General features: G+C 45.5%; 1 protein-coding gene across 1 annotated transcript in view; it reads right to left on the reverse strand.

Moving 5' to 3' along the window:
* Positions 1-543: 543 nt before the first annotated feature.
* PWP1 (PWP1 homolog, endonuclein) overlaps positions 544-20,556 on the reverse strand; it is a 327,492-nt gene continuing 307,479 nt past the window's right edge. The window contains exon 15 of the mRNA XM_086921581.1: positions 544-937. Coding sequence (XP_086777707.1) covers positions 837-937 — 101 coding nt within the window. The 3' untranslated portion in view covers positions 544-836. The remainder of the gene's footprint in view (positions 938-20,556) is intronic.

Below are 20,556 nucleotides of genomic sequence, written 5' to 3' on the forward strand. Positions count from 1 at the left end.
CCTGACGGTGGTGGAGGAGGGGACAATGAGGTGGCAGCAGTGTTGAGCACAGGTTTAACTTATCTTAAGCAGAAGCCTTGGATTTTCATTACCAGCATAGGTTTGTTACATGCCAAAATCTCTTGTCCGCTGCTCTGTTATAGATATTAGGCAGCTCAAAACAAACACAGACATAAAGCTCTCACCTAGCAGCGGGGTGAGCAAAGTTTTATGGTTAAGAGGTCAACTTGGCCAGTAAATTGTTAAATGGTTGATGTTTTGCAGTGTTTTTCTTGCTACATCTCAAAAAGTGCGAAAGAGGTCTAGGATTTCATAAATGTGGAAGATAGATAATATTCTAGGTGTACTATCAGATCACAGAAATAAGCATAAATTACTAAACTTGGGTAAAACCAAATCTGGGAAAATACATAACATAAACTGAAAAATTAACAATATAAAACACAGAACAATTTATCACATGGCCATCAAATACCTTGCACTAGATTTAAAAATCTGCATGAAATTCTGTTTGTTCGTACAAATATGACATTTAAAAGTGGAGATGATACACCTTAATTTATTTGTTAGATACCAAATATATATTGCTTTCTCACTGTACAATGTATTTCAGTAATATGGCAAACCCATAGAAGATGCAGACAAAATGGGAGAATGCTTAAAAATTGATTGTGTTTGGAAAACGTGCCTTGAGAATGTCTTTCCTGTGAGCGTTTGAGAAAAGTCTTCATGGTAATGGTCATCAAGCAGACAAAGCTGCCACAGTTTTTGAATCCTGTTTTAATATTAGGATGAATTATATGATCTACAAGCGGTATTATTCCTTTATCTTTTTCTTACATCTGCATTGCTCCTTCTGCAGAAGTGGCAGCGCTAGTTGAAGAGCTTGGCGAATTAATGACAACTAATCTCTCCCGGCTTCCAAAGGCTTCTTTGACTGTAATATAAATATGAATGTTAGTAAGATTGTAATCATAATGGTTGAACTGTTACAGAGAGTGCTATGCAAAGTCATTACACACTTCAACTATATTTTAGCAATGTATAGGCACCTGTGCTACAAACAACTAAGACTGTTTCTCATGTACACATTTTTTCTTTTTTTTTTAATTTCTTTATTGAATTTTTCACCATTTAATGCAAGCAGGGGAGTGGTCATATATAACAAGACAAAGATTCAATACAAAAGTAAGTCACTGAGAGAGACAGGTTTCCGTAGTTCAAAATAACTGAAGATTACAACAATCAATTGTCCAGTATGTAAGCATTTCCTAATGATTATAGAGAAAGCAAAGACAAACCAGAAAAGAAGGTTTACACACAGACAAATACTAGCACTGTCCTAGAACCTCAGCGGACTACATCAATTCAGGGTCCCCTGAATCCATCGCTCTAGAGGCGCCCAGAGCTTAGCACCGAGAATTCTTTTTTTCCGCCCCTTGGTCCTGTATATGGCCAATTCTATATTGTAAGTGGCTAACAAACGAGCTCTCCACGTGAAATAGGAAGGGGGGTCTGGGTTAATCCATTCTTGAGTGACACAAGCCCTTAATATTGCCATTGAGATAAATAGGAAGTTTCTCTGAACTTCAGGGAGTTCGATTGATGATACCCCACTTAACACTAGTTCTCCTGCCAAAACGATTGAGGGAGCACAGATTAATATAAGAAAGGTCTGGATAGCAGATAAGAATGCAGACAACCAAGGACAAGAAAAAAACATATGAAGTTCATCGGCTGCATGCAATCCACATCTGCTGCAAGATATGCCTACAGTAGTACCCCATTTACAAATTTTTGAAGGTGAGTAGTATAAATCGAATAAGGCCATATAATGCTGGGTGCAAGCTCTACCAGTAATTAAGATAGTATTGGCCAATGCTATAGATTCTGGTAGTGGACGTCATCAATAGCCAGTTTTTCCCCCCATCTCCTTTAATGCGCAACAATATCATCTGGGAATGAAGCCATGAGTAAATTATAATAATAACCTATCGTTTTTTTACTAAACATACTATCAATGAGCGAGATTCTCCGGAGCCCTGATCGATCTTGTGGGCATAAAGTATTAAAAAAGCTATGTATCTGAAGATACTTAAAGTAATCGTTTCCGGTTAAATTATATTTATTCAATAGCTCCAGGAAAAGAATTAACCGATCATTTAGCCAGAGGTCACCAACACAACAGATTCCAGAGTTGCGCCACCTAGACATTACATGGTCCTGAAAAACGAAAGGAAAAATGCTAGTGGATGAGAGAGGAGTATACAACAGAATTCTCTCAATCCCCATTTGACGTCTGATTATCTTCCACGCTCCAAATGCTGCTTACTAGGTCTTAAACGTTGTTTTTTTTAAATAACTAGGCTCTATGATTTTTAGAAAACTGCCTTGACACTCCACCCCACAGTAGAGTGGTGTGGCTCACTGGTTAGAGGCGGCAGACCCAGAAGCAGAGGTCGGCCCGGGACCAGGGTTCGATTCCCGACGCGGCAGGGTCTTGGCCCATGGTCAGCGGACTCGATAATTCTCGCCTCGGTGCATACTCCAACCGTGGGTCCCACTCAGCAACTCTGGGCAATAGCTTGCTTAATCTCTACTAACGGCCCCATCAGCGCCGGGGATGCTTGTCTTCACCTTGGAGATGCCCAGGAGGGACCATCTCACAGGGAAAGCCAGGATGGGTTCCCCAGCGGTATACAGCGCCGGGACGCCCCTTTGCTGGGGCAGCTGTGCGCTTTACAAGTATACAACATTTAACATTGCAAATTCATAAGAGGGTGAGTGGCTAAATGGAATTTTCGCTTTTTCACCGATTATCAAAGGGGAGATGAATTGTAGAACAGAAGCAAGATAATAATACAAAAAGTTAGGAATATCCCACCCACCCCTGTTTTTAGGGAGCATCATTTTCTTGTATGATCTTTGCTGCCTTTTATACCCCCACAAGAATCTGTCTGCCATTCTTTCTATTTGTTTGAAACACAGGGGGGGGAACTCTAGTGGAATTGTCCTAAACATATATAAGAATTTTGGCAGGATCATCATTTTCAAAACGTTACATCTGCCAAATAAAGATAAATGAAGATGATCGATACGTTCTAACAATGAGTTTGCTTTTTTCAGAACAGGGTTCATTTAAGTTCTGGGATGGCTGCAACTGGAACCGTAATTTTAATACCCAAATAAGTTGCTACTGACACTATGTTAAGCTGTGGTGGAGGGTTTTGACTCACAAAGAAAATTTGGGTTTTCTGTATATTCAATTTATAACCCGAAATGGCGCCAAATTGATTTGCAATATCTTGAATTATTGGGATTGCCCCTTGAATATCTATTGTCATCACTACTATGTCGTCCGTGTACGTGAGAGCTCTATAACTCGTAGCGGCCACTTGTACTGGAATTATGTCTTCTGTATAGTTCAGTTTATTTAGAAAAATGTCAATGTATAAGGCGAACAAGAGCGGTGACGAAGGGCACCCTTGACGAGTGCCTCGGCGAATACTAAAAGGACGAGATTTTTTCGTGCCAATTTTAATACAAGAAGATGGGGCCTCATACAGTGCACTTAAAGCTACAATCATCCTAGGACCAAAGCCCTTTAACCTTAGTAGGTCCCAAAGATATGGCCAGGCCACCCTGTCGAATGCCTTTTCGGCATCCAACAGGGTGATTTCAAGATCCATATTTGACCCTTGCGCCTAGTCCATTAACGCAATCACGCGTCTGACATGGTCAGCTGTGTCTCGTTTGGGAATGAACTCATGTTGAAACCGCGAGACGATCAACGAAATAATTCCTGGGAGTCGGGAAGCTAATATTTAAAAAAAAATCTTGCTGTCAGCGTTGATAAGGGAAATAGGTCTGTACGAGGCAGGATGAAGAGGAGGATTCTCTATCTTAAGAAAAGCCATAATGATCGATTGTTGCCAAGAGACCGGTGCTAGCCCTTTCTGTGCCTCCAGACATGTAAAGTAGGTCCTGTTTTAGCACTAGGCGAAATGTTCTATAAAATTCAAGAGGGATTCCGTCCGGTCCCATGGCCTTACCGGCGGCGAGAGAGAGAATAGCCAGGTCTATTTCTTCCCAAGTAATGTTTTTGTCTAATGCAGCCGCTTGTATGGATGATAGCTTAGAGAAATTGTCATCGCCAATAAAATTTAAGATGGCCTCAGATGCATGAGAACTGACCTCCTCAGTGTACAGATTGCTATAAAATACTCGAAAAACCTCAAGAATTTCCTCTGGCTGATCATGAATTTGGCCAGAGTCATCCTGTATTTTATTTATAGACTTATATACCTATTTTTGCCTGATTCTTTTAGCCAGAAGATGGCCTGAATTCTCCCCCACCTCATACAACTGTGATCTAAAAGCTGAGACCTGCTCTGCGAGTTTAGTGGCAAAGATCTCGTATAGCCTGGATTTATGTATAGACAGGGTAGCTATGATATTTTCGGTGTCTTGTGAGTTCTTAATAGCTATGGCTAGTTTTCCTTCTCAATCCTGCACTTCTTTGTAGTAAGTGGTTAGCTTCTCCCGATACCTTCTTTCTTTATTGATTGAAAAAGAAAGAGTCTCCCCACGGACCCCTGCTTGAAAAGCATCTCACACAATTTGGACGGGGGCTGAGCCTCGGTTGATCTCAAAAAATTCTCTGATCCACATCCCATATGCTCAACATAACATGGATCTACTAAAAGTTTCCGTTCAAATGACCAAGTAGATCCTTTAACTAAAGACCCTAATTCCTTCTTTATCTCAATCACAATGGGATTATGGTCAGAAATTATTTTCGGATAAACCTCAAATTTACTATTCCGTAAAAGACAGGAGGATGCAAAAAAGTAGTCCAACCGGACAAATTTTTGGTGGGGCGCGGAGAAGAAAGTATACCCTGATGAGGGTGTTCTTTTAAGACAGCCTACATCAAATAGCCCGAATTCAACTACTAAGCCGCATAATGCTTTATAAGTCTTTTTTTTTTACTCCAGTATAAGGTAAGTCAGATCGGATATCAAAACTTGCTTCAAGGTGAATATTTCAGTCACCACAAAACATAAGAGGCGACGGCCAGCCTGCTAGTTCTATACTCAACAAATTTAAAACATCAGGGTTGTCTGAGTTTGGGGAATAGATAGAACAAATAGTCCAGGAGATGCCATCTATAAAAATTTCGGCTATTACCCACCGACCAAAATGATCTGCTTTGATGCGTTTCAAGTTACCCAGTCCTCTTCTACTAAGAATTGCTACCCGCTTAGTAGTAGTGCCTCAAAGAGTAGATCCCAATACTTGCATACCTAGATCATTCAACCACCATCTATCATTCCATGTCAGATGTGTTTCCTGTATACATAAGAGATCTACCCCCATACTCTGGATTATTTGTGCGCAGATCCCTCTTTTCTTCCTATTATTAAGTCCACAAACGTTCCAGGAACACAATCTTAGTTTACCCATCATAGTAAATGAAATACAACATGGACAGTAACTCAAAAACTAAAATTCTCTCTGATTCTGTTTTCAGATTTAGAATTTCAATGCGATAAATGATTCGAAGAAAAACAAGACCATTACTGTCCCTCTTCAGATTAAACAAACCACCCCTACTTGCCCCACCACCAAACCTCCTCCCCCTCACCCCCCCCCCCCCCCCCCTTCACCCACCCCCTTCACCCACCCACAAAAGGCACAGGGACTGAAAAGTCCCTGAATTTGATGGCCAGAGAAGCATTCTGTGTCTCACCATTCGCTTGCTAACTCTGAATAGATCAGGCTATAGAACACTGTCGTGAAATGAGTAAACTGGACATCCATACTCCATCACACTACCAAAAATAATTCCTCTCAAAACATTTTAAGGAGAAAAAAATAAACAAGTTAGAGAAGAGAAGCTTAATACAGCCAACCAAGTAGTACAAAAACATCATAATCACAATAGTTCCATATTCGGGATTCAAAGACTTTAATGATGTCCAGCAGATGACCATCACTAACCCCATACAATGACACAAAAAGGGAATAAAGTTAGAGAGACTCTAATAGCTCTTTCGCCGCCTTCTCGGAAGTCAGAAAATGTGTTCTTTCTTTATAGATGACTTTGAGCTTTGAAGGATTAAGGAGAAAAGCCTGGGCTCCCTTAGCTTGGAAAGATGGAATCAGTTGACGGAACTGCCAGCGCTGTTGAACCATGGCATGACAGTAATCCGGGCGAACAAAGAATTCCAGGCCTTTTCCACTTCGTTTACGGTCTGGACAAGCCAAGTCATAAAGAGCCTCTCGAGCAAGGAAGTTATTTAAACTGATCAGGATTGCTCTAGGCATGTTGTTGAGGCGGGTCTGGCATGCTTCTGTTGGAATGGAAACCGATGGGCCCTCTGAATCTCGGTCTCCCACTGCCACTGGGAGAGCTCGGGAAATGCTTCTGTGAAGAGCTTAATAACAAATTTCCTAGCATTGGCCCCCTTGCTGGATTCTGGTATGCCTAGTATTCGAAGATTGTTACGCCTAGACCTATTCTCTAAATCAACCAACTTCCAATGGACATCTTCCTTTAATGTATCGAAGGAGGAGAGTTGAGGTTTTTGCTCGACTATAGCATCTTCAATTGCCGATATTCTGCCTTCAGCTTCCAAGACTCTCACTGACGTTTCATTACATGTTTTCACCACACGCCGGAGGTTATTTTGAAGTCTCCGTACTGCCCCTTGTGTACGTAAATTCTCCATTTTAGTTTCCTCACGATGTTGGAGCATAACCTGATATAACATATTTAGTGTAACCTCTGGTAGTTGAAATTGATCACCCAGAATTGCTGCTGTAGTTACTGCTGTGTTAATCAGTGTTGGGGAGGCTTGAGTACCACCACTATCATTAGCTGTGTTATCAGATATACTCCTCCCTGCAGCTAATGGAGCCTTGCGCACAGTGTTCTCTTCTGCCCCCCCGAACACATTTTTTTCTTGCTCAGAAAGTTTCCTTAAATATTTATATAAAATATATATATAAGCGGAGGATTGTAAGGAATAAAACTTGCCGTCCTACCTTTGGTGTACATTACCACAAAGTGCTCCTCCAGGGAGGATAACAAGAGCAGACCCAATACTTCGTGCTGATTACACATTTCGGTCCATCCCGGCCTTGATCCCATGACATACATACATACATACATACATACATACATACATATATATATCAGAATTTCCCACAGCGCGTCAAGCTGAAGATGGGACACGGACACCAGTTACGTGCTGGTGATTTTATTGAATTATGCTGTACACGGTGAGATGATGCGTTTTGCCCACCTCCTGGGCTTGTTCACCTCACAAGACTGTAGGACTTGGCCCTTTTTGGCTAAAGTTCCCTGAACTTTTTGCTTTCCCCCAGACCTTTTTTCGGACATGGTGTCGCCAAATTAGATGCTTTGGACATTTTGCCACTGCTAAACAGTGTCAAAGTGCAAGTGCTATCTGTATAAGGAGTAATGGTATATGGTTGTCCATGATATTGGTATGTTTGCCTTACTAGCGAATATAACTAGTAAAGTGCACTATGTGTGCCAGGGCTGGTAATGCAAATGCTACTAGTGGGCCTGCAGCACTATTTGTGCCACCCACACAAGTAGCCTTAGAAAGGGAACTCGGGCCTGCAATTGCAGTGCCTGCGCACAGTTTGTTAAACTGCCATGTTGATTCAACAAGTGCGCCCACTTGCCAGACTTACCCTTCTCTTTCTATGCACATCAGACACCCCTATGGTAGGTCCAGGGTACCCCGTGGGCAGGAAGCAGTGCATGTGAAAGGTAGGACATGTACCTAAGTGTATACCATGTCCGGACAGTGAAATAATCTCCATTTCATTTTTCACTGTTGAAAGGCTATCTTCCCTACATGATAGAATGAGAAGGCTGTGTAATATTTTTTCCAGCCTATCTTCCCGAAGGCTTAAGATGGAAAGGTGAAGTTTAGTATGCCTGAATTCACAATGTTATAACACATCTTTTTATGAAGGTGATTTTTGCATTGTGTGTTTAGAAGCCACTGTTTTAGAAGTGGCTGGGTGTGCTCTAACATTTCTGTGCGTCTCTGCCTGGTTGTGGATTGAGTGTCTGGATTTGAAAGCAATGGGATCTGGGGAATGTCTTGACCCAGGGGAGGAGGTGAGACAGCAACAGACTGACCTGCATCTAGAGTGTAGGGGGAGGAGAAGCCCCTAGAGGTGAAGAGGCCTGGGTTGCTGCTATAAAACAATTGTCCCATATCCTGCTGAGTGATTGCAGCCATAACACGAGTATCCTTAGATGTCTGCTGGGCAGAGTTTACAGATCTGCGATCTGACAGCTATGACGTCTGCCCCCACCTCTTTGAGTTATTGTTGGTTTTGCGTGCGTGTTTAGTTTTGGCAGCAGTCGCGGCTGCGATGGGGTTTGCATATCTGCCAACATTCGGTCACCCAAAACACCACATGAAAAATGACTATGCAGCACAGGCGACTTAAGATGTGAATATGTGAATACGTTGTGATCTGTGATCTTACTGACGTAGCATAAACTAACCTCTTCTCTCCCTCGACCTCAAAAGGTCTATGCTCTTAACATAATGGTTAAACTTATATATATATATATATATATATATATACATATATATATATATATATATATATATCAATTCAAAATAGTCTTTATTCGATATTTTTCAATCATAAAAAGACATTTACAAAATTGACCCCCCACACCCAGCAAAATACAAGATCCATGAAAAATCATTTCAGTTTTATCTAAAATTATCAGACTAGCTCTTCACTATTTACAAAATTATTAAATGTTATATTAAAAAGGGTTAAAAACAGTTATTAAAAAACGAAATTCATTGATGCAAAATATATCAGTTGCTTAATACAGTGTGCAAAATCGGATAGCAGCATATAACGACCAGCCCTGGGTTATTCCAAACTCATTTTACGGGCCCGAATTATCCACATCCAGTGAAGAATTTTCGACATGGCTATAACAACTGGCTGGGAGGTATCAGTTCGTAAAATCCTAACAGCCTCACTAGCAGTTTTAAAGCCCAACTGGGCGCAAATCGGTTTTAGCCATGATCGCCTGGGTGCGTTATATTCTGGGCAAGCAAACAAAACATAAATTGATGATACTTCTTCCGGTCCCCTGGGACAGTAATCCAATCCCAATAAAGTTCTAGGGCCGGTGCATGCTTGAGTTCTAGGAAGTCTGTAGTAAAGGATCGTTCAATAAGACATCCAAAACACTTAGCCTCAACCATGCACCAATACAGATCTCTTAGAACTTTCTTAGGTGGGAAGACATTCCTTACAGGGTCGTCACATAATAGAGATAAACCCATAGCCATATAAATTGTTTTTACCTCTCTCATCCATGAAATTTTATGAGCTTTGTCCAAAGCTCTAACCTCGAGGAAACCCTGGGCATACTGGGAGAGTTCTGGGGTAACCCATAATCTCCTCCAGTAGGCTACTGATCTGTATTTGGCTATATCCTCAAAGCTATGAGTTACCAAATCATAGTGGAGAGGTATCAAAGGAGTTGATATTGGTAAGCCAGTAATGTTGCGTAATAATATATATATATATGTGTGTGTGTGCGGTTCCGGCCGCGGAGGAGCAGGAGCCCCGGAGCTCCTCCGCGGCTGCCCTACCTAACTGCCGATCCCGATCTCGAATCTGGGCCCCCGGCACTGCATACGGCGTCGGAACACCCGGTGCCTGCAGTGAGATGGGAGCGGGATGCGGGCGAGGGCGCTAGGCGGAGGGGCGGAGCAACCGGCGGGGGTCTGCCTCAGCTCCCGGTCCACGCTCTGCTTCGGCACGGCTCCTGGCCACGGGAGAGCATTATCCCCGACACCTGAACCAGAGAGTGCGGGGCACTTGCAGGGCTGGGCTGATCCGATCGTTGCTGGTGCCATGGGAGCAGTGAAAATCGGCAGTGCGGGGGAGAAGGCGGCGGCATACAAAATGGCGGTCGCAATCTTGCCGAGAGCGCCGACAGCTGCAATCCCCAACAGGAGGTACGGTTGAAGGTCGCAGCATAGAGGCTGACACAAGCTTTACAAAACTCAGGTGCTTCATTAGCGGCACTTCACTGGAGACGGTCCTCATAACGATATTCCTTCCCGCTTATGCCTGACCTTAAAATGGCGGCGGGCGGCGACCTGCAACTGGCGATCGGCTCCCCCTATTGAGCTTCTGAACCCAACTCTCACTGCCCTCACACACCAAAAACTGCCCCATATCTTAAGAATTGCTGCATTCCCCCACTTGGAGTGCTGAGGCTGTCGACATCACCAGACTGCCCCGGGGTCACGCAAAGACTGACTCCAAGATGGCGGCTGGCGGCGACCCTCGGATGGCGATCGCCGCTTCTTCTGGCTCGCCCCAACTTCTCCCCAGCCTCTTGCCTATCCTGCGGCCCTCTCTCAGGCTGTCGGGCCTGCCACCCGTCCGGCTGCCGCTTTGGGGGGCCTCTGCCACTTCCGTTTTGCCCTGTGGTCCTGCAACATGAGCCGGATCTCCTGGATCACTCACCCCTCCCCCCTGCAGCATGGCACCAATGGCTCCAGTGCTCTGAATGTGCTGCTCATGGCTCCCGGAGGCCACACATCTTCCAGGGCGGTTGTATCCCCACACAACCCACCAGCTGCCGTGGCAGCTCCTCACGGACAACGCGTGATCGCACCAACACCTTCACCACCTTGCGCTCTCTCACGCCCACCGAGCCGGATGACTGCAAGCTCTCCAAGATGGCGACGTGCCTGCGGCTGGCCTCCAGCGTCATCTCTCACCTGGGCTCCCACCTTCTCTACTGGACTTCTTGACTTTTGCTCTGTCCTGACCGACACTTTGCTGCTGTTTTCGGACAGTTTCTCTGGACTCTAGCCCTCCTACCATGCCCCTGGCCTTAACCCTTCTCCCTGTGGATGATCCTCAAATGTTTCCTCCCTGTTGTGCTTCCCCTTCTCTCCATTCCCTTGCATCCCTCCCACCCTCCCCTTGGGCTGTGACTGCATCCACACTTATGGAACTCTGCTCTTTGACTTATTGTAATAACTCTAATTAATGGTATCTGCTTTAGACCTTGCACCATATACCATTCCTATGTGACTCTTAGAGCTTATCCAGTCATATCCCCTCCCTATGTATATAGAGATAACTCTAATCACTAGTGTATGCAGTAGACCTTTGACCGATTGCAATAATGCTAAGCTTTGGTATTCGCTGAAGTCCTTACACCATATACCACCCCTATGCGTCTCCTAGAGTTTAACCAGTCATATTCCTTCCTATGTGTATGTAGTTGACTCTTATCACTAGTGTTTGCAGTGGACCTTTGTACTCTCTACCACGCCTATGTGACCCTTAGAGTGTTTCCAGTCATATCCCTCCTGTGTAGATAGAAGAGAACTCTAATGACTAATATCCTATGTGATTCTTAGATTATATCCATGTGTATCCCCTCCCTGTGTTTAGAGTTATAGCTGTAACGACTAGTCGCCTGTGTGACTGTTGGAATATAGCCAGGTATCCCTTCCCCCGTGTGTTTAGAGTTATAGCTGTAACGACTAGTCGCCTGTGTGACTGTTGGAATATAGCCAGGTGTATCCCTTCCCCCGTGTGAAGAGATAACCCTATTCACTAGAACAAAAAGAAACGTGTTCTTGAAATGTGTAACGTAACTGATTCTATGTAAAGTGCCTTGATAACATGTAACGGAACTGGTGCTATGTAAAGCGCTTGGATAACCTAATCGGTTCAAGTTCCTGAAATGTGTAACGTAACTGATTCTATGTAAACTGCTGTGATAACATGTAACGGAACTGGTGCTATGTAAAGCGCTCTGATAACCTAATCGGTTCAAGTTCGCGCTATAGAAAACTCTAAAAATAAAAAAATAAAAAATAAATAAATTGCGAATTCAGATTCTCCACTAATCAATGGAAGAAGGTGTCACTGGCAGGGAGGCACCCAGAACTGGTTTGAACAGGGGTCAGTGCCCCCCATAACACATAGACTTCAAAGCCATTGAGGGATATAACTATGAGAGCTGAAGCCCCTGAACTTTGGAGCAAGACTGGAGCTACTTCGTGGTCAAGAGGAACCTTTGCTAAGGAAGAAACAATTGAAGAGACTGAAGGAAAGGACTGACCCTTGCTGTGTGTTCTGTGGCTGGCCGGCAGTTTGCTGTTTTAACCAAGGAAAGGCTAAAGGACTTTGCTGTGCTGTGTACTGAAGTAACTTATCCCCAAGTGCCCAAAGTGAGCAGGCTCCTTGTTGCGGAAACACAGGAACACAAAAGTTTCCATTAGAGTCTCAGCGGCGCTGTGTGCATATGCTTTTTGCAGCCTGAGACCCTCGTAAGGTGTGCCCTGTGATAGTAGGCACCTGGAGTCCAAGTAAGGATCAGCGACGCTGTGTGCGTGTACTTTTTTTAGCCTGAACCCTTTGTGAGGATTGTCCAGTTATAGTGTGCACCGGAATCCAAGGGAGTCTCATCAACGCTGTGTGCGTGTGCTTTATGAAGCATGAGACCTTCGTGAGGATTGCCTTGTTATTGTGTGCACCGGATTCCAAGTGAGTCTCATGGACTCTGTTTGCGTGTGCTTTGTGCACTGTGAGACCTTCGTGAGGATTACCTTGTTATCGTGCACCCGGAGTCCAAGTGAGTCTCAGCGACGCTGTGTGTGTGATCTTCATGCAGTCTGAGACCTTCGTGTGGAGTGCCCGGTTATTGAGCACCCGAAGCTCAAGGGAGTCTCAGCAACGCTGTATGCGTGTGCCCTGTGGCAGTCTGAGATCTTCGAAGCAGTAGCGGCCTAGACTGGCAGCCCCAGAGAAGCTGAGTCGCCGGCCATTGTCAATTCACAAAGATTGCATCGGAGGCCCAGCCAATGGACGAGGAGAGTCGCTCTGTGAGGGACCCTCGCATTAAATTGCCCAAAAATGTTTGAGCGTACCCCGTGTGAATCCGCAACAGATCTGCGGATTGGAATCAGCAAATCCAGACCCCAATTAATAAAAAATATATCCACTCACAGACCCAGTATCTCACACCTCAATCCACTCACACATCCATACATCCACTCACACACCCATAAAGTAACTAACACACCCTATCACAAACCTATTGTCACTGATACATCCACTTAGTGACCCATCCACACACACATTAACACAGCCACATACCCACCCATACAGTCACTTACAAACCCACTCAGAGCACAGCCATTTACACACCCACTCGCACCTCTATACAGTAAATCCACTGAAACAACCCAACAGACACTAACACATCACTCAGAGACCAGTCACTTATAAACCCACTCATACATCCACCCTCACACACACTATAACACACCCACACAACCACTCACACATCCATACACTAACTCACACACCCACCCACACACACAACTATGCAGTCATCCACACACCCATATGGTCAATGATACATCCGCTCAGACACTTAGAGAACTACTCACACACCAACTCACATATCCACACAGAAACTCACACGGCTACGAACACTGCATGCTGGGTGTGTGGTCAACCCCCAGCTGTGCACAGCCAAAGGCCATGTGCAGCGTGGGGTTGGCTGTCGGGGACAGCCGAAGGATGTGCACAGTGTGGGGCTAGCTACATACGGGGTTTGGCTGCAGGGCCTGATCGCAGGTTAGGCCTTGTGGCTAAGGCCCTGCAACTCACAGCCTTCTATGCGCAGCAGTGGTTGGATTAACGTATGGTAATTAAATATGCAGGCCTTGTAGCCAACCCCCCCCACTTCACGCAGCCAAAGGGTGTGCGCAGCATGGGGTTGGCTGCATGGAGTGGGGTTGGCCACAGAGCTTGCCGCCAAACCCTGCTGCGTATGTCCTTTGGCCGCGCTAAATATTACTTTACGTTAAAACAAACCCTAGAAATTCACTAAAAAACAAAGGTTACAGGATTGTTATGGTTAGAAAATAACATTTAATTTTTTTGGGAAATTCACTATAAAACCAAAGGTTACAGGGACGTTATAGTTGGGTTCAGATTTTACACACACAAAACCATAGAAATTTGGCAGTTATAAATATCTAAAACAACTATAACTGGTGCCCTAAGGTAACTGTAACTCGCGCCCACGCCATGCACCCCACATATTACATCACTAATGACAACATCTAGCTGCAACATTTGTAGTGAAATTATTGATGAGAAAAATGTTTCAGGGCCGCAAGCAGAATTACCTTAGCCTCTTCGGTGGTCATGACGGCTCACGGCCGTCATGAGTCACAGTGTGCGTGTGATCAGGACGGCCAGGAGCCGTCCGAACATTGCCGCTACGCCCACGCGCTGTTAATTCCCCACCTGAGCAGAATAATTAATCATTGGGCGGAGTTCTGACGGCTCCCGGCCATCATGAGCACACGCCCACCGTGATTTATGACAGACGGGAGCCGTCATGAGCAGCGCAACACCCCCCCACCCCCCGCACCGCAGCGGAAGGGGTTAGGGAACAAGTTATAGTTAGTTATGTGAGTGGCTCTATGGATGAGTGAGCGGGTGTGTGAGTGGTTGCATGTGTGTATGAGTGGTTGTTTGTGTGTATGAGTGGTTGTTTGGGTGTGTGAGTGGTTCTGTGGATGATGTCATGAGTGATATAACTGACCTTGCCATGAGTTATGTATTATGTGAGATCATAACTAGTGTATTGTGGGGACACTAGTTATAGTTAGCTCAGGTGACTAGAACTTCTGAATTTCTATGGTTTGTGCATGTACAATCCGAGCCTAACTGTAAAGTCTCAAAGGTTACAGGGACATTATAGTTAGGCTCAGATTGTACATGCACAAACCATAGAAATTGAGCAGTTCTAGTTACCTAAGCTAACTATCACTGAAAACCCCCCAAAAACAAAGATTAAAGGGATGATATAGTTTGGTAATAATGTCACTTAAACTCTACCGTTTTAAACAAACAAAACCACTGAAATTCACCAGTTAGCTCAAGTAACTATAACATGTGCCCTAAAGTAACTATAATTAGTAGCGCCCTTGCCACGCAGTGTTACCATGAGTGATGCCATTTCAGATGTTGCAGTGATGTTATCAATGATGTCAAAGAACATGATTAGAGTGATGTAATTTGGAGGGTAATTAGCAGTGTACAGTGAGCGTGTGAGGTAGTTACTTTACAGCTTTATCAAAAAGTCACTGCATTTGAAAAAACAAAATACAAAATTTAAAATTTAAAAAAAATTTAAGGGCACAAAGTGCAACCATGAAACTACTAGGGGTACTCTGCACTCAGACTGAAGAGCTTACAGCTACAACTAATAGTGCTCTAAAAAACATGACCAGGAGACATACTGTGATTTTTTTTTAAAATGTTGCTGTGGGGCTGCTCTGCTCCCTGCAACCTTCAACAACATCAAAAAGAATGCTTGTTGGTTCCCGTGCCACTTCTAGGGCCCTAGTGAAATATTCTTGCACCTGTGAACCCAACTAACAATTGATCATTAATCCAGTACTTGCAAAAAAGACATACATACGCTAAAGGGCACACAAAACAACAGAGTTCATAGCCAAGCACGGAATACAAACACACAGTACATACACATATTACACACTGTAAAGCCAGCGACCTTACCCGTCGGGAATGGTGGAGCCCAACCTCTACTGATCTGTCGTTTCCGGCTTCTCCACAGGATCCCGAGTGGGTGCACGGAAACGAGACTGCCAGCGAGTTCGAAGACAACGGGCCCTTTAAGTGGGCGTCGTCATACGAGGGTGAAGCCCCGACCCTCCGTGACGTTGCTGACTCCGCATTGGTTAAAGCAGGGGAAGTCCTGTACACCGGGTGTGGAGACACCGCGAGGAAGAAGGCGGAACCCGAAGAGACGGAGAAGCGAAGTGTGTCGGAAGACGAGACCCGAGGGACCGAAGCAGGAGCCTACGGAGGAGCTGGCGGAGAAGCTGAGCCACGAGGCGAGCCAGGAGGCCAACGACCCTGCGGACCGCCGTGCCACACTCCCGAGGGAGGAGTGTGGCTGACACAGGTACGGCGGCGTTTGGCGGCTTGGATAGGAAAGCGTAACGCTAGCGTTTAGAGCGCAGCTGTGTGTATCTTTTTACCCACTGCAACCGTCCCTCAGACCTACCTCTCCTTCCCCTCACCCTACCCTTCTTTACCGCTACCTCAACACCTCATGCACTGAGCACTGTAGTTACCAGTTAGTTACACTGGGTGTAAACCTCGCACTCCCTGGGTCCCCTGGTGCAATCCCAATAGAGGACTGTGACCTAACGGCTTTCCGCCTTGTTGGTCTTCTTTCTTTCATGTGGAGAGACTCCTGACGCCCGAAGTGAGGACTCGACTTCCTGGGAAAACACCTATAGACGAGCAGCGCCACGGACTCCAGTACCTTCGCCCGTGAAAGACTAACTTTCAGGACACGAAAGACGTTGGTTACTAAGCCTATAAGAACTATCAAAATAAAACCTTCCTTAAACCCTAAAGTTGGTGTCACGGTCGTCCCTTCACCCACGTCCACACTGGTGTCAGAAGTGGGATCCTCCCCTCCCAAAACGACCATGGCAATGGAACAAGTGATCCAAACGCTTATTGATGGACAACAAAAATTGGAATGGGCAATAGGCCAACAGATAAATACAGCAGACGCTGACCGGGACTTGTTCAAAATGTCTATGACCCAACAGTTGGACGCCATCCAAAAAGTTGTACAAACTCCCCTGTCAACAACCGCAATGGACAGAAGACCCGTAGGCCCACACCCATCAGGGGTAGCCTTACAAAAATATGTAAGTGGGGAAGACCCGGACGCGTTCCTGCTAAATTTTGAGCGTGCCGCCAGGGCATGTGGGTGGCCGGAAGAGAAATGGCCTTTCTTTTTGGCGCCCTTACTCTCGGGAGAAGCACAAACTGCCTATCAGGTGGCGAATCATGCAGGAACGTCTTCGTATGCCGACATAAAAGCGGTGATATTAGACCACCTAGGTATGGATGCGGAGGCATACCGTCTTCGGTTTAGAAAAGAGAAAGGAATACCGGATGAGAACCCAAAAACCATGTATCTGAGGGTAAAAATGGCTGCTGAAAAATGGCTCAGGCCAGATATCCGGAGTAAAGAAGAGGTCATGCCCAGTATTATACTGGAACAGTTCATGGAAGTCTTACCATACGGCACACAGAGGTGGTTAAGACAACACCCTGGACTAACGGCAGCCCAAGCCATAGAAATGGCAGCCAACTATAACAGAGCAGCACCCCGGTCTTTTCCCTGGGACAATGAGAAAAATTCCAAGGCCATAACATTGACGTCCAAACCGGAGAAGAAAAAAACTGTACCAGATCCTATTAAACCTCGACAGTTCAAGCAAGAAGGTCCCCATATGAAAGGGCCACAGTGCTTCGAGTACGGAGAATGGGGCCACATAGCCCGAATGTGCCCCCAACGAAGACCCGCAGAAGAACCCATGGAGGTCGGATATATCCCAAGGGCGGTCATGTACACCTCCGAAATGGGCCCATCCTTTTACGTAAGGGTACGAATCAACCAGAAGTTAGTGAAAGCCTTGCTTGATTCGGGTTGTCGTCAATCAGTTATTCAGGAACGACTTCTGCACCCGGATCAGATAGGCCAGGAAGGGACTGTACTAATTAGGTGCGTCCATGGTGACGTCAAACCCTACCCTATGGCAAGAATAACCCTACACCCTATAGGTAGAGAGCCCTGTTCAGTTAAGGTGGGGGTAGTAAGGTCTTTACCCGAAGAGTTGATACTAGGAGTAGATAACCCAGACTTCCTATCCTTATTCAAAAGGGAGTTAAAAGACAACACCGCAGAAGCTTATCTGTCAGCAGACCCATGGGTGTTAGATAAAGGGTTTAAGTTCGCACAAGTCAATGATCCCTCTCTGTTGAACGCCTGGGAAGCAGCCCATCTCTCACAGACCTCTTCCTCCAAGAGTTACCCCAGATTCAGGATAGACAACGATCTGCTCTATAGAGAAAGCAAAGAGGGAGAACCCACTCAACTGGTAGTGCCCAAGGAATTCAGGGACCAGATACTTTTCTATGCCCATACACACCTTACTGCTGGGCATAGCGGTAGTGAGAAAACAACACAGAATATTCTACGTCTCTTTTATTGGCCAGGAATATACAAGGAGGCAGACATATATTGCAAACAGTGCGAGGTTTGCCAAAAAAAGAACCTAACTCGTCCACCAGCAGTACCTCTACAACCTATGCCCATCATAGGGAATCCCTGGGATAGGGTAGGAATGGACCTGATTGGTCCACTACCACGTACATCGCGTGGCCATACATACGCTCTTGTTGTGGTTGATTACAACACTAGGTTCCCAGAAGCCTTTGCGCTCAGTACTCCGACTACTAAGAACGTAGCGGACAAGTTGGTAGAACTATTTTCAAGGGTAGGGTTCCCTCGTGAGATTCTCACGGATCAGGGAACACCATTTGTTTCCCGGATGATGAAAGAGGTGTGCAAAACGCTTGACCTCCACCACATCCGAACGTCCGCCTATCATCCACAAACGGACGGCCTCGTGGAGAGGTACAATAGGACCCTAAAAACGACCCTGAAGAAACTACTGACTACCGAAAATAAGGATTGGGACAGAGTACTACCTCTAGCGTTGTACGTGATAAGAGCACAAGTACAGAGTAGTTTGGGATTTTCACCCTTTGAATTGCTCTATGGCCGCCAACCACGGTCTCTGTTAGAAATCACCAGGGAAGCCTGGGAAAAAGAAGGAGCCGCTGAACAGAGAAATCTGTTGGAATATACTCAGCAATTAAGATCTCGGTTAGGCAAATTGAGAGACTTAGCATATTCAAACTTAGAGAAAGCTCAAGCTGCTCAAAAACAATACTATGACAAAGGAAAAAAATGGAGGACCTTACAAAAGGGGGACTGGGCTCTGGTGCTACTACCTTCATCTACCCAAAAGTTCCGGAGTGAGTGGAAAGGCCCCTATAAAGTTGTTGATACGTACGGACGTACCACATACAGCTTACAAATGTCCCAGAACAGGAGACAAACTTTCCATATCAACCTCCTCAAGAAGTGGATTGGTCCATGTCCCCGTCAGGCCAACTTAACCCTGCCAGAAGACAAGAGTGGGTCCACCCTGAATCAATTGCCAATGAACACAGAGCTGACTGAAGTAGAAAAAGAAGAGCTAAGGTCGACTCTCCTACCCTTCTCCCCTATTTTTTCAGACACCCCTGGGTGTACCCATTTGGCAGAACATCAAATACGAACAAAAGAAGGTCAGATAGTAAAGCAGAGACCTTATCGCATTCCAGCTGCAAAAAGGGCTGACGTAAGAAAAGAGGTAAGATAAGGGTGATAAGACCTTCTAAGAGTAATTGGTCCTCGCCCATAGTAATGGTCCCTAAACCTGACGGGTCTACCCGTTTTTTGCATGGACTTTAGGGCCCTGAATGCTGTGTCCTCTTTTGACGCGTTTCCAATACCCCGTGTGGACGAACTAATAGAGAGGATAGGGGATGCCCGCTGCATTACCACTCTTGACCTGACCAAGGGCTATTGGCAGGTGCCACTCAGGGAGGAAGATCGCCACAAAACAGCCTTTGCAACGGAAGATGGGCTCTTTGAGTTTACTGTCTTACCATTTGGACTCCATGGAGCCCCCGCTACCTTTCAGCGGTTAATGAACAGGGTACTGGCAAAGCACACCTCATACAGTTCGGTGTATCTGGATGATATAGTCATCTTTAGTTCATCATGGAAAGAACATCTGGTACATGTATCCAATGTATTAACCGCACTACAGGCAGCCGGACTCCATGTGAATGCAAAAAAATCAAGGGCAGCATTCCCAAAGGTGAAATACCTGGGGTTCATGTTAGGGGAGGGAGTCATAGCGCCTCAGGAGGAAAAGATCAAGGCTATAACTAGTACTCCTTTCCCAACCACAAAAAGGGAATTACGAGCATTCCTAGGTCTTATAGGGTACTATAGAAGATTTATCAAGAACTTTGCAGACCTTTCTAGTCCCCTAACAGACCTTTTGCAGAAACACGTCAAAAACGTTCTGCCAAACCCTCCATCGGACGGTGCCATCAAAGCGTTCCAGACCCTGAAGACTGCCCTTACCACTAGCCCGGTTCTCATTCCACCTAACTTCGAGAAACCCTTTTCACTGCCCACTGATGCCTCTGACACCGGCATAGGAGCTGTGCTATCACAGGAAGGGGATGACGGTGTTGAACATCCCGTGCTCTATGCCAGCAGAAAGCTCCATCCAAGGGAACAGAAATACCCCACGGTGGAAAAGGAGTGCCTCGCCATCAGATGGGCCATTGACAAACTGAGGTATTACCTGGAGGGTAAATCTTTCATCTTATACTCCGACCACGCACCCCTCCAGTGGATGCAACGAAACAGGTCCCAGAACGCTAGAATACTACGCTGGTTTCTCTTCCTGCAACCGTTTGCCTTCAAGGTTGTGCATCGGAAGGGGGTTG

Source organism: Lissotriton vulgaris, chromosome 1_1 (assembly GCF_964263255.1).
Source record: "Lissotriton vulgaris chromosome 1_1, aLisVul1.2, whole genome shotgun sequence".
NCBI lineage: Eukaryota > Metazoa > Chordata > Amphibia > Caudata > Salamandridae > Lissotriton > Lissotriton vulgaris.